Source organism: Epinephelus fuscoguttatus, linkage group LG3, assembly GCF_011397635.1.
Source record: "Epinephelus fuscoguttatus linkage group LG3, E.fuscoguttatus.final_Chr_v1".
NCBI lineage: Eukaryota > Metazoa > Chordata > Actinopteri > Perciformes > Serranidae > Epinephelus > Epinephelus fuscoguttatus.
The window spans coordinates 29,162,185-29,174,837 of NC_064754.1; the positions used below are offsets into that span (position 1 = coordinate 29,162,185).

A 12,653-nucleotide genomic window follows, 5' to 3' on the forward strand; every position below is an offset into this window, starting at 1 on the left:
AAAAAAGAATCCCAACATGTTATGTACTTTTTTATTTAGCAAAGTTGGTTGATGTCAATTGCCATTTGCAGCAGCTGTTGGAAATCTTGCTTGATTGCAGGATATAAAAGCCAGCTGAAACACCACTCTCACATCCAACCTGTTGAGGTGAGGGGATCAGCTTCAGTGGGAGGCAGCTGCTGGAGTGAAAATGGATCTGAGGCATGCTGGGTTTTTGTTACTGCTGCTCTGTTCTGCCTATTGTTATCAGTTCAGAGGTGGAGCTGGGTATGGCCTGTTTGTCCCAGACCCTGAACAAGAGTGGGAGAGAATGGAGGCAGTCATAGGTGAAGAAATGGCGGAGGCCCTTGCACCTGAAAGCAAACTCTTGAAGAGATCACAACCACAAATACCTGAAGCAAAGAAAGTTCCTGAGTATCTGGCTGTGCCAGTTGCTGAAGACCGGAAAGAGGCTTTCAAGCCAGAGAAAGGTGCCAGAGCCCTCCCTGACTGGCTCAAAGAGAGGTTACGTAAGACTGCCTCCTCTACTTCAGCAGCTGGAAAGACAGCCAGATCCAGGGTGGTAGAAGTCCTGTGCCATGTTGACAGAATGTATGTAAGAATCAAGAGAGAGGTCTTCAAGACTAGTAGTGCATACAAATATTTGAAATTAGGCAAGTGTGCTGTTAACCAAGGGACCAAAGCTCATTACTACCTGCTGTACCTTCTGACAACTGACTGTGGATTCAACAAGGAGGTTGGTGAAAGTCTTAATTTGTCTATTTTCATAAAACTGCCTCATTTTAACAAACCACAACAGAAATGTTTTTTTCAGAGTAAAACAGATTATCGGTCAGTTAAGGTTCCGCTGCGCTACAATCCAACCACAGAAGTTTTAAGAGAAATGCCATTTAACGTTACTGTGGAGTGTAAATATCCCAGGTAAGATTTAAACTTGGCTTCTTTAGTCTACAGGCTTACTTGTAGATTTAAGTTATCTTAATGTGTTAAAGCATTTAATGTAACTCTCACATGTCATAATTGCTGTTAATCATTTTTGTATTCTTGACTGCCACAGGTTGTTTCACTCATACAAAGTTGGCTTCTATCCCATAGTACAGGGAGGCACCATTCCAAAAAAACTCCAACCGAAAAGCGGCTTCATCCTTACTCTTCAAGATGGTATGTTTCCTGCTGTAAATGTGAGTTGATCTGAACATCTGCTTGGATTCATTTAACCATGTTAGGCTGTTAGGCTCTTGCAAATGCACAGTATCTAAACTAGACCTGGCTAGAAATGTGTTGCTCAAAAGATTCCCATTTTGGACAGAAATGGGGTAAATGCTATGCATCAGCATTTCCATGACCTCTCCTGGAGCACCACTTGTCTTACAGGGTTTGAATCTCTTGCTGCTCCCACACAGCTGACTCAAATGATTAGTGTCAGGGGAGCTGATCATTTGAATCAGGTGTTGGAGCAGGGGACAGACATAAAACATGCAGAACAAGGGGTACTCCAGGTTTGGAAAACACTACTACAGATGGTACAATCTCAGTCAGTTATGTAAATGGCAGCTTAAAATGTGGACAAAGAGCAGGATCAACATCTGAGGTGATAGAAATTGGTTCAATTGAAAACAGCAAGTAATTTGGGAATTTTAACATCAATTCTCCAGTTTTGATTTTAGAGGGAAAAACTTTCAAAGCTTGTGGGACACTGACTTCATTGGCAGCTTCATTTGAGCTGAAGTCACACCTGCACATTGGCACCAAAATGCAGAGCTAAATAAAGCAGAAGAAACTTGTTAATTCAATTCTTTTATTAACCACTTTCCAAGCACCACAGCAAGGTCTCTAATCTGCCCTTTAGCATTCAAAGGTGTGCAAAATAAGCATTCAATACTATGGCCTGTACCCCACACTCAGGTATTAATTGTTATGTATTTAGATTAAGAGCTCAGGCAGGGATCAAATATTTCTACAAATCTGCTTTTGTAATCCCACTTCAAAGCAACAAATGTAGCAGCCTGCTTAATTTCTAAATATCTAAAATTGTCCAGTGACTGATGTTCCTCACTTTGCCACAGCATCAGGAAATGATATCACTGGTTCCAAAACCTACACTTTGGGCCAGCCAATGTACTTTGAGGCCAGGCAACCCAGCAGCACAATGTCTGGAGATCAGCGGCTGTACATCAACAAGTGCTTCATGACAGCCTCCACAGACCCCAACTCGAGTCCTAAACATGCATTAATTGACAACTATGGGTAAGATCTGAAATATTTCAGATTAAGATGGGTGTGTCATTTGGTGGTTGGCAGTAAACATGTATATTATCTCTGATTGCAGATGTATGGTTGAAGGCAAGATGAGTGCACAGTCAAAGTTCCTCCCTACTTCCTCAAAGATGGCACAGAAATTCAGGGTGACCGCCTTAATTTTCAAGGAGAAGCTTTCCTCTGCATCACAGGTACTGTCAAGAACAAGTGGCACAGCCCTGTAATTTGAAATTAAATGTTAACACTGAAATCAATGTCTTTCAGCAACTCTACATGCACTGTGATATCTCTATGGGCAAACTTGCTCCAACTCCGACCTCAAAGGCTTGCAACTATGATGCGGCTACCAAAAAGTGAGTTGACACTGGCTAAAGTAAACCATGCACAGGTGGATGTAGCTTGCTTTTGAGGGTATTGTAAGATGGTTACATGTGTGCTCAATGGCAAAAATTAGGCTTTGTCAACAACTTTCATTAAGCCTGCCATCTCAAATTTCAAGACCTGATGACTTTGTTTATTTAGGTGGAAGGCGCTGTTCGGTCCAGACTCTGTGTGCACCTGCTGTGACTCAACCTGTTCCTCAGCAAAGGCTAAGTGTAAGTTTCAACTTCCTTGTGTGACAAGACATGAGGGAAATCTTGCAGTATGAGACAGTAACTTTGAATGATCTTAACCTGGGCATTAATTCACAAAGCATTTTGCTGTCATGTACAAATATTGCTGTAAATACAAAGCACTTTTCCCTTGACAATGATTTTCCAGAATCTTAATTTGTAAATTACAAATTTTAAGGTTCAAATTATCTTTCAACAGCTTCTAGGGATATGATCTCCAGTCACTCTTGGAAGGTTGACATGAGCAGCAGAGACGGATTTGAGGTTGAGCCTCGGATGAAATTCTCAGATCCCCATACATTCAGGTCGGACGATCTCGACATGGCAGAACACGAAGACTTCCTACAGAACTGGGACCACGATTACTAAAAGAAATTGCTGTGAAACTGATCAAAGTTTTAAAATAAAATTTCACCTTGTACTGACATATTGCAATGTGGTCTCTTAAGTCATAGGTGTAGATTTCAGGGGTGGTTGCAGGGGACATGTCATGTTTAGAACATGTGCATTTGTCCAACAAAAACATGACAGTAACAGGGACTATTATACTGACTAGACATTTCAACCATACATGGATGCAGAAAAGCAAATTGCAAAATGACTAGAATGCAGGAATTTGATACTCAAATTTTCTGTCAGAGGCCCCCTAAACTGTTTCACATCTACCATGATGAGAAACACACCCTTGTATATAATTTCATGAATAGAGCTTAAAACCATAATTTAAATTGCACAAGTCAACTGACCTTTCAGTTGAACAATTGACCTCCTTGCCTGCACTAAACATAATCCTGTATAAGCATGTGTGCATTTCTTAGCATTTCCTGGAAATGCATCACAGCACTTCTGTAGATGCAGTTATGTACCACAAGGGGATGGAAGAGATTCACAGCCTTTGCTTGAGTAAACTCAGCAGGAAGTTCAATAACCCTCCGGGTTAAAGGGTTCCCAATGAGAATGTGGTGCAGCAGCTTCTTTTCCAGGCTTCTCTCCATGAAGACCAGTAAGTCTCGTAGCCTACAAGCCAAATAGCTGGGTTTCCATTGCGATGGGTCTTTGGCCAGAAGCAGATGCATTAGTGCAATTTTGAAATGAAACTCCTTGAGCTCACTCCCTCCTGACAATGCTGTCTGTCTCTTGTGGAGGAAAAGTGCAATGTCAAGAGTTTGACTGTGGCATGAGTCTTTAGGCAGGCATTTAGAGATGTGCTCTAAAAACTGATCTTCATACTTGGTCAGGGAGAGCGCCCAGAAAGTATCCAAGTTGTTTGGGGAGCCAGGAGTAATGAAGAAATGAGCATCTGTGTTGACTTTAACCACAGGATTCATATTGAAGCTTATCCTCTTCCCTGATCTGAACCGAACTACCAGAGCACCTGGAGCACCCATGTAGCGAATGTTCAGCTCAAACTCGTACTTGTGTGAAATCTGATCCCATGCTTGTTTGATAGTGCTCTGAAACCATCTGGTGACCTGTGATTTGGACAGGAACGAGGACTTCTTCATGCAAAGAAGGTCATCACAAGCATCAGTGATTTTTGTCCTTACTTTCTCACTCTCACAGTGCAGCAAGCACACCATATCATCTGAATTAGGCGACTGACAGGGGCAGCCATTTTGGATTTTCTTATTTTTCACCAGTTTGATTTGACCACAGACTTGCATATCTGGCAGCAGGTCATTCGCCTGAAAGTTGCACAGCAGACGCTGGAAACTATATGGATCAGGTGGGGCAAAGGGGACGATGATATCACATGCATCCACCATCTGAAAGTCCTCAATCACCATACCGTCATTTCTATCACAGACAGTCCTCATGGCCTCCAGTAGATCGTTTGCAAACCCTTCCAAAAAATCTTTCCACTTGTTACTGGATGAGATTTGAATCCATTTACAATGAAATCGCTGCAGAGTGTCACTGTTTGGTAGCAGTACTTCAGCTGCGGAGCATTTCACAGCGAAGGCCCTGGTTTCTCCTTGTTTCATCTGGGAATTCCTCCTGAGGTATTTCCTCAAGAAGCGTATTGTGAAAATGATGGAGAGTGTGTTCCATACGTACCAGAGGAAATCCCAGTCAGCGATGGCCTTCACTAAAGTTCCATTTTCTGAGAGAAAGAGAAGACTAGCACGGCCCCTAGTTTTCTCGCTGGAGCTGAGCATCTTCTCCTCAGGTTTTCCTTGTTGCCCATGTGGTCTGCTTGGGTCTCTAAAGGAGCTATCGGTCTGGATGTTGTCTCCCTGTTTACTCTTCATGTTTCCATTTTGCTCATGGTCAGTTTGGGAAGTCTTCAGAACAGTCTCAGGTTCACTATCAGAGTTTTGTGGCTGGCTTGGATCTGAATTTGCTGTAAAATGTCCACCTCCTGATGACTTGTGATCATCCTCCTCTGAATCTTGTTTGGTGACAGCCACATCTCCTAAGGTTGGCATTTTATCTTTTCCAGTCGCATGTTGATCAGACTGAATGTTTTTTACGTCATCCCGAGGCCCACCATCGTGAGTATTTGCTATTTCCTCACTGACAGGCGTCATTTGGTGGTCCAGTTCCTCTCCTCCTCTTAGCAGCCTCTCTTCATGCTTCTGCATGTCCACTGTGACAGTATCATCCCACTCCTCAAACCCGGGGTCATCCATCGTTAGGAGACCCAGAGCCAGCACACAAACTCGCAGCAGAATATCTTGCATCTTCAATACTGTCTGTGAATAAGTCAAATGACACAAATAATCTTAGTGAATTTGAAAAAATGCATTAGTGTTGTCAGAACAAAAGATGTAATAGAAATCTTTAGGTTACATGAAAAATACTTGATGGCAAATTTCATAATGATGCAAACCAAGTTAGAAAAAGTCACTTCCTCAATGGCCTTGAAGCATCTTCTTTACTCATTTCTGTGATAAAACTTTATAGAAAACACAATTTATTACTGCACTTAACATTAAAGAAGAAGAAGAAGAAGAATACGCACCAAAACAAGTGATGAATTATTTCAGCTTTGCGACGTTCCGGTAATGTGTGAATAGGTACAAAGGAGGAAGCAAGAGACTAACCTTGCACAGGCTCAGTGATCTCTTCCTATTTTAGATGTCGTTGTAGGTTGTCTGTCATGACTTATTTCCTGCACACCCTGCCCATGTGCTCTGCTGTGACACTTTCCTTCGCAATACGCAGAAGAAAACAGATAGCACAGACTTCCTGTAAGTTTAACAGCACAGTCAGAAGTGTCAGAAGTGAACCATTTACTGAGTAACTGAGTGAATTATAAACCTTTACAAAACATTATATCAGGTTATGAAGGACCAAGCAGTGAACCATATACTAGGCTACTGTGTTGAAGATGGTTTGTGTCTATGAATGAGAGAGTAGGCCCTTGCCTTTTATCCTCTTGTGGGCTTCTAACTGGTTTGTCGAGCTCTGCCTCATTCACTGGGTGCAGCTGAGTTCAAAGGGCTATGTGAAATTAACTAATAATCCCTTGGAGATTTAATAGTTGTCATATTTTGCAGACAATAAGCTATTGTCGCTTGTTTGTCTCTTATTTTACCTGATTAAACAAGTGGAAACACATTCACCCTTCACCTCTTATACAACAACCAAATTTTTCCAGCCAAAGCCACAGATATTTGAATGGTTGGAGACCATTTTTGCATGTCTGAATCGTTCTGACTATCTGTGAAAAGCACTGCATCCCTGAGGTTCAGGTAACCTAAGTTAACACTAACACATAGTACATTTATATAAGTAAGAGAAAAACATTCATATGAACTGTAAAAGGAGAAGTGTTGTCTGACGACTGTTCAATTTTGAGAAATATGCATTGAATGAGAATCTTTTGTTACATCACTCTAAACACCTGTGGAGGGCGGGGCCTGATGGCAGATGATGTGGTCGGCTTTGAATATCACCACAGAGAGTTCGAGAAACACCTTTCAGTCAGTCAGAGCTACGATGTCTGATAAGTTTAAAGAAAGGCAAGTTATTTACCATGGACAGTGTCATCATATGAATTTTTCCTCTTCTGTGAATCCACTCTGAAGCAAACAGGTAAGTGTTTGTGTGTTTGTGATGGTTTAGCAGAAAAGTCATAGTTCACCACGAGTATATAGTACTCTAACACCACTTTCTAATAAGTTACTCTTTATAAAGGGTTTATAATAGCTTTATTAACGGTAAATAAAGCTTTATATGACAGTATTAAGCCATTAATATGAATGACTTTTGGACTGTCAGGTATTTTAAAGTTTATCTGGTTCTTGAACCTCCAATTTTTTGGAAAAAGGCTGCCGAGCATCTCAACCAAAACTTATAAACAACTTAATGTATTATTAAAAGACTCAGATTATTGTAAGCACCCTGTATTAATAAGTTATTTACACATAAATGATGACTACATTTTGCTATAGGATTATTAGAAGGTGAGAAGCTCTTGGACCTTAGTGACCTTAGTTAGTGACTTATTAAGCAGACTTCTTGTTGTTGTTACTGTTCTTATTCATGACCTATGGATCTATATATATATATATATATATATATATATATATGTGTGTGTGTGTGTGTGTGTGTGTGTGTGTGTGTGTGTATACATCACTTATATTTCTTTATTTATGTTTTATAAAGCACTAGTAAATACTTTATTAAACTAAATCAAGTGTATATAGCACATTTAAAAACATCCGCCATTGACCAAAGTGCTGTCACACAAATATAAAGCAATGTAAAATGTACACAAATATAACAGAATACTACTACTACACCTCCAAATGATCATTTGGGTAAATTATGCACCCCATTTCATGTTGAATTTGGGAAGAAAACTTTGCTTTTCTCACATACCTCCACAGTGAATGCAGAGTGATGATGAATTGAAGTCAAAGAGGATTGCATTAAACAACAGTACAACAATATCAAAACATCAGTTTACAAACTCTCAAACAATTTGTGCAGTATAATCAAAGTCTCATTTATCCAGTTGTATCCAGTGTTGTTTTTTGGTCCCTGTGGAGGCTTACAAGAAAAACAAAGTTTTCTTTCCAAATTCAACATAACACAGGGCGACAGATTGCTATATTAACCATAATTTGGGACGTGGTGAAGTATTTCTTTTGCACACTGGTTCAAGAGTCACTGTGCTGCGGTGCCTTGTCCACCACTGTTTCACTGATTGATTTGAAGCTTTCCATTGTACTTCACTCCACAGATTTAATTCCATCTGAACCAAGGATCCACCACATCTCCCAAGATGGATAAGTTTCGTATGATGTTCCAGTTCCTCCAGTCCAACCAGGAATCCTTTATGAATGGGATCTGTGGTATCATGGCACTAGCCAGTGCACAGATGTACTCTGCCTTTGAGTTTAGCTGCCCCTGTATGCCAGAGTACAACTACACCTATGGGATCGGACTGCTCTTTATTCCACCTATATGGTTCTTTCTGTTGGGTTTCGTGTTGAACAATAATGTGTCAGTGCTCGCAGAGGAGTGGAAAAGACCCACAGGGAAGCGTGGCAAGGATCCAACAATCCTTCGCTACATGTTTTGCTCAATCACGCAGAGATCCTTGATAGCACCTGCGGTGTGGGTGTCTGTCACTCTCATGGATGGGAAGAGCTTCCTCTGTGCGTTCAGCGTCAACCTGGACATTGACAGGTTTGGGAATTACAGTGTGATGACGGGGCTGTCAGAGACAGAGAAGATAAAACTGCTGGCGAGGATTCCATGCAAAGATCTATTTGAGCATCAGGAAATAAGAGTGGCAGCATCACGATACATCAAGTGTATATCACAGGTAGCCAGCTGACTTGGTTTCTCCACTTTACTGTGAATGTGTTTAATCTGAGGGGTCATTAGCTGGCATGCTTTGACAGAGACAGACCTGGAGACAATTAGACCATTATAAAGTCAGGTAAATGGCCTGTTTGAATAACAGAAGTATAGGCAGATGATGACACTATGAGCTCCTGGGCTTGGGCGCGTAAAACTCCCCTCTAACTTGCCACCTGAACCTTGGCAGGTACAGCATGTTGTTGTTTCATTCCAGTCTTGTCATGGTACAAAAAGCACAGTTGTAAATATTAAGGGCATCTGCAATGTAAAGATTAGTATTAGTATAGTCAGATCAATCAGTTAATTTACATATGTATGGTAAGCATGGCCAAAAGTTGGAAACACTTCCAGCAGGCACTTCTCCAACTTCATCACTGGACATGATGACTAAGCAAATTAAATTTTCCCTGCTTTATTCCTCTAAAACTGTAGTTAACTCAAATCTCCCCACCCGACTTGAGCCTTGCACTTTGAGATCACTGAAGTTTTCCCATTCGCTTATTAGAGTGAGAGATAAGCCTCTAAATTTATTATTCATGGAACTGGGACCTATTTCAATCCATCTAAAAAACACCCACACTGTTATTTAGGTCTTTGATCAGCCGAAGGGCAATTATACAGGCTTAAAAATAACGTCTTCTGAAAAGTCTATTGATGTACAGATTCTGTTAATGAGCAATGAAACTGTCAGGGAGCTCCTGGATTTGCTTTTTCGGTCACATGTTGGACTATTTGACCTCCGCTGTGCGAGAACAAAAACACAAGATATAGTCCGATTCGATGTATTTTCAAGGAAGTAGATTTCGTTTCAACATTGGGAGGGGGGACACATATTGAACAGGGGCTTGGGGGTTGTCCACCATAAAACTTTGAGCATCAAACATCAAGCATCAAGCAGGGTGGTTCAGTGGTTAGCACTGTCGCCTCACACCAAGAGGGCTCCTAGTTCAAACCCAGGGTGGGGGGGGTCCCTTCTGTGCAGAGTTTGTCAGCGTGGGTTTTCTCTGGGTACTCCAGCTTCCTCCCACAGTCCAAAGACATGCAGGTTAATTGGTGACTCTAAATTGTCCGTAGGTGTGAATGTGAGTGTGAATGGTTGTCTGTCTCTATGTGTCAGCCCTGTGATAGTCTGGTGACCTGTCCAGGATGTACCCTGCCTCTCGCCCAATGTCAGCTGGGATAGGCTCCAGCCCCCTGTGACCCCCAACAGGATAAGCAGTTACGGAAAATGAATGAATGAAAAGTTTTCTGCTACTTTCATGTTTTTAGTAGGGGAGACAAATGCACATTTAAGTACTGAGTGGGACGTGTCCCCTGCGTCCTAAATCTACACCTATGTATGTTTTCTTCATGTTGCCACACCAATACATTTATCAATGTCTATATCTTACAGGCATGTGGATGGATGTTTCTGCTCATGATGACCTTCACGGCCTTCCTGATCCGAGCTATTCGACCTTGCTTCACTCAAGCCGCCTTTCTCAAGACCAAGTACTGGTCTCACTACATTGACATTGAGCGCAAAGTGTTCGATGAGACCTGTAAAGAGCACGCCAAGAGTTTCGCCAAGGTTTGCATCCACCAGTACTTCGAGAACATCAGTGGGGAGATGCGCAGCCTCCACCACCACCACTCGAGAGACAGTGATGATGAAGACGAGGAGAAGAGGAGAAGCGACGAAGACAAGCTTCTGGGTATCAGGGCCCAGGATGATATGAATAAAATTTTATGGAACTGGCACACCTGTAAGCCAGCTCTGGCTCTGAGAAAGGACCAAATGGGTGGTGAGAACAATGGCAGACTGAATGGAGAAGCCAATGGAGCAGCGAATGGATTTGTAAAGGGACACACCCATGAGGTGGAGAAAAAGGAATGGGCAGTGTATTACAGTAAGGTCTGAAAAGTTCAACAGGACAAAGAGCAGCTTGGATTGGCTCGTCTTTTATTTTCAGTCAATTCGGGAATCATTTTGTTTCTTTTTGTAATAGTAACTTGTCAAACTTAGTTGAATTAGAATGTTGATTAGTTGATTTATTTCAATGCCCAGATCATATTGATTATTATATTACATTATATTGATTGATTTCAGTGCGGTATATAATTTGACTGATGGCACAATATGTTAGCATAATGACACTGTTAACATATTCCTGGTTCACATATAGTTCAGTTAACTAAAAAGATGTCAAGTTCTGGGTGTGTAGCCCAAAACCTGTTTGTTGTTTTTACTGTTGCCGCAACATTTTTATCTACAAGTCATGAATTACTGAAAACAAACTCTGCCACAGCTCTCTGAGGGACAGAGCTTGGCAAAAATCTAAAGTCTGTAAATTCTAGGCAGCAAACATAGAGCTGATGATATGATCAGGCTGATAGTGAAGCATTATTACAGCCCACAGGAGAGTTCTCGTGATATATTAACACTAGTGAATGTTTGTGTTGCCCTCCAGTGCAGAGACACCATAAATATCCCCGGGGCACAAAGCAAAGTGTTAACGTGTGTCATGTAGCCTAAGCAAAGAGAAGAGCCTCATGCACTTTCAGCCCTTGCTGCTCTCTGCTTTAAAGAAAGACTACATCACCTTTAATAGAAGAAAAACACAATCTTTCTCTTACAAGTCAAGACTTTAATTAGCAAGCAATAAAACACTCACTGCTTAATTCAATACACTCATAAGTTTTGCTGCTACAGTCTTGTTCTGTCTGGTATGACCATAGATTTATAATAATACCTAGACACCGAACACCAAGATGACGCTTCTTCATTCCAGTGGAGTTGCTCACTTGGTGCATATGCTGAAAAAAAATTCTAACTTCTGGGTTTACTTCCGTGGTATTCGGCCCACTGAATATGCACAGTAGTTTTTATCCTGCTGGCCCTGACGTACCTATACCTCCATGGATCCAAAATACATAATAGAAAGAGTCTTAATTGACCTTATTCGCAGTTTGAGGTGTCCTGTCAACAGTTTTACAGACGTCTCTTTTATAATGGTGGGCTTATGGGGAAAGGCTTTGTGGTCACCAGGGTATTTTCCCACTGGGAAAAACTGGCTGCAAGGCTGAGCTGTACTTTTGGCAGCCTGGGTATGACCATGTTAGCTAACGTTAGCTAACATTAGCTAGCTAGATAATGCTGTGTAACTGACATAAATGAGTCCCGTTTCAGACTTTGTGGCACTTCCATATGTACGCTACTGTTACACTACATTTTATCATTTAATATGATCCTGTAACAAACACTTGTGGCCACCATAGACGACATAAAATAATGGGTGTAGCTTTCGTGACGTCACCCATTGGTTTGTGGACTTGAAGCTTTGAGTTTAGCATTTTGGAATACGCAATTTTTTTTTTTTTTGGAGCCAGAAGTGACCTTATTTGGACGAGAGGGTGGAGCTGTAGAGGAGCAAGGGGTGGATCTGACTTATAGACTGTAGTGACACCTCACAGTCTGTCACTGAAGAGGCCCCGCATTTACATATGTGTAACTCTAAGTCTTAATTAAATGTAAATGAGTGAGATATATAAAAATTTGTCCCCCACGCAGTTGTCATGAATGTTGAAATTAGCAATAGAGACCAAAACTTTTTTGGCACCAGACTTTAAGTATGTTTATTTCTTTTGACATCTGTGTCTATGGAGATTGACTCGCTTCCGGAGCCAGTCTCAAGTGGCCATCAAAGGAACTGCAGTATTTGGCACTTGTGCGTTTGCTTTATTTTTCAGCCCTGGAAGTTGCCGCTAGGTGGCCACAGTGGTTCCTGCTCACCTAAAGTTACATATTTTCTTTAATGTAACATTGAAGCTCACAGTTTAATTGACCTCAGACAAACATGGCCCTTTTCCATGCACATGTGCCGCCTTGATTTGACTCAGCTTGGCTCGGTTTGACAACCTGTCAGCTCAGCATGGCAGGGATTTGCATCTTCATTACAACAGGACGACTGGCTTGAAGGT

General features: G+C 41.4%; 3 protein-coding genes across 6 annotated transcripts; 2 read left to right on the forward strand and 1 right to left on the reverse strand.

Moving 5' to 3' along the window:
• Positions 1-147: 147 nt before the first annotated feature.
• Positions 148-3,281, forward strand: zp3c (zona pellucida glycoprotein 3c). Of its 2 annotated transcripts, none has more exons than XM_049572457.1 (8): positions 148-736; positions 815-921; positions 1,058-1,161; positions 2,067-2,247; positions 2,330-2,450; positions 2,524-2,612; positions 2,782-2,855; positions 3,073-3,281. In XM_049572457.1, the coding sequence occupies exons 1-8, from the start codon at positions 191-193 to the stop codon at positions 3,240-3,242; spliced, it is 1,392 nt and encodes a 463-aa protein (XP_049428414.1). In that variant the 5' UTR covers positions 148-190; the 3' UTR covers positions 3,243-3,281. The 2 variants fall into 2 exon arrangements, with proteins under 2 accessions (XP_049428414.1, XP_049428415.1); XM_049572458.1 differs by having other exon boundaries at positions 1,096-1,181.
• LOC125886337 (inositol 1,4,5-trisphosphate receptor-interacting protein) lies at positions 1,782-6,049 on the reverse strand. 2 transcript variants are annotated; one of them, XM_049572456.1, is made up of 2 exons: positions 5,921-6,049; positions 1,782-5,569 (listed from the first exon to the last, which is right to left on the reverse strand). In XM_049572456.1, exon 2 carries the CDS (start codon positions 5,555-5,557, stop codon positions 3,653-3,655), a length of 1,905 nt encoding a protein of 634 aa, XP_049428413.1. In that variant the 5' UTR covers positions 5,558-5,569; positions 5,921-6,049; the 3' UTR covers positions 1,782-3,652. The 2 variants fall into 2 exon arrangements, with proteins under 2 accessions (XP_049428413.1, XP_049428412.1); XM_049572455.1 differs by having other exon boundaries at positions 5,839-6,020.
• A 737-nt stretch (positions 6,050-6,786) lies between these two features.
• On the forward strand, positions 6,787-11,155 carry LOC125885423 (calcium homeostasis modulator protein 1). 2 transcript variants are annotated; one of them, XM_049570930.1, is made up of 3 exons: positions 6,787-6,914; positions 8,068-8,655; positions 10,087-11,155. In XM_049570930.1, exons 2-3 carry the CDS (start codon positions 8,110-8,112, stop codon positions 10,591-10,593), a joined length of 1,053 nt encoding a protein of 350 aa, XP_049426887.1. In that variant the 5' UTR covers positions 6,787-6,914; positions 8,068-8,109; the 3' UTR covers positions 10,594-11,155. The 2 variants fall into 2 exon arrangements, with proteins under 2 accessions (XP_049426887.1, XP_049426888.1); XM_049570931.1 differs by lacking the exon at positions 6,787-6,914 and having other exon boundaries at positions 7,946-8,655.
• The last annotated feature ends 1,498 nt before the right edge of the window (positions 11,156-12,653 follow it).

Coding starts and splice junctions, on each gene's coding strand:
- zp3c (XM_049572457.1), top strand. CDS start 191: ATGGATCTGAGGCATGCTGGGTTTTTGTTACTGCTGCTCTGTTCTGCC. Junction 2,451..2,523: donor AGCTTTCCTCTGCATCACAG/GTACTGTCAAGA, acceptor AATGTCTTTCAG/CAACTCTACATGCACTGTGA. Junction 2,613..2,781: donor TATGATGCGGCTACCAAAAA/GTGAGTTGACAC, acceptor TTGTTTATTTAG/GTGGAAGGCGCTGTTCGGTC.
- LOC125886337 (XM_049572456.1), bottom strand. CDS start 5,557: ATGCAAGATATTCTGCTGCGAGTTTGTGTGCTGGCTCTGGGTCTCCTA.
- LOC125885423 (XM_049570930.1), top strand. CDS start 8,110: ATGGATAAGTTTCGTATGATGTTCCAGTTCCTCCAGTCCAACCAGGAA. Junction 8,656..10,086: donor ACATCAAGTGTATATCACAG/GTAGCCAGCTGA, acceptor TATATCTTACAG/GCATGTGGATGGATGTTTCT.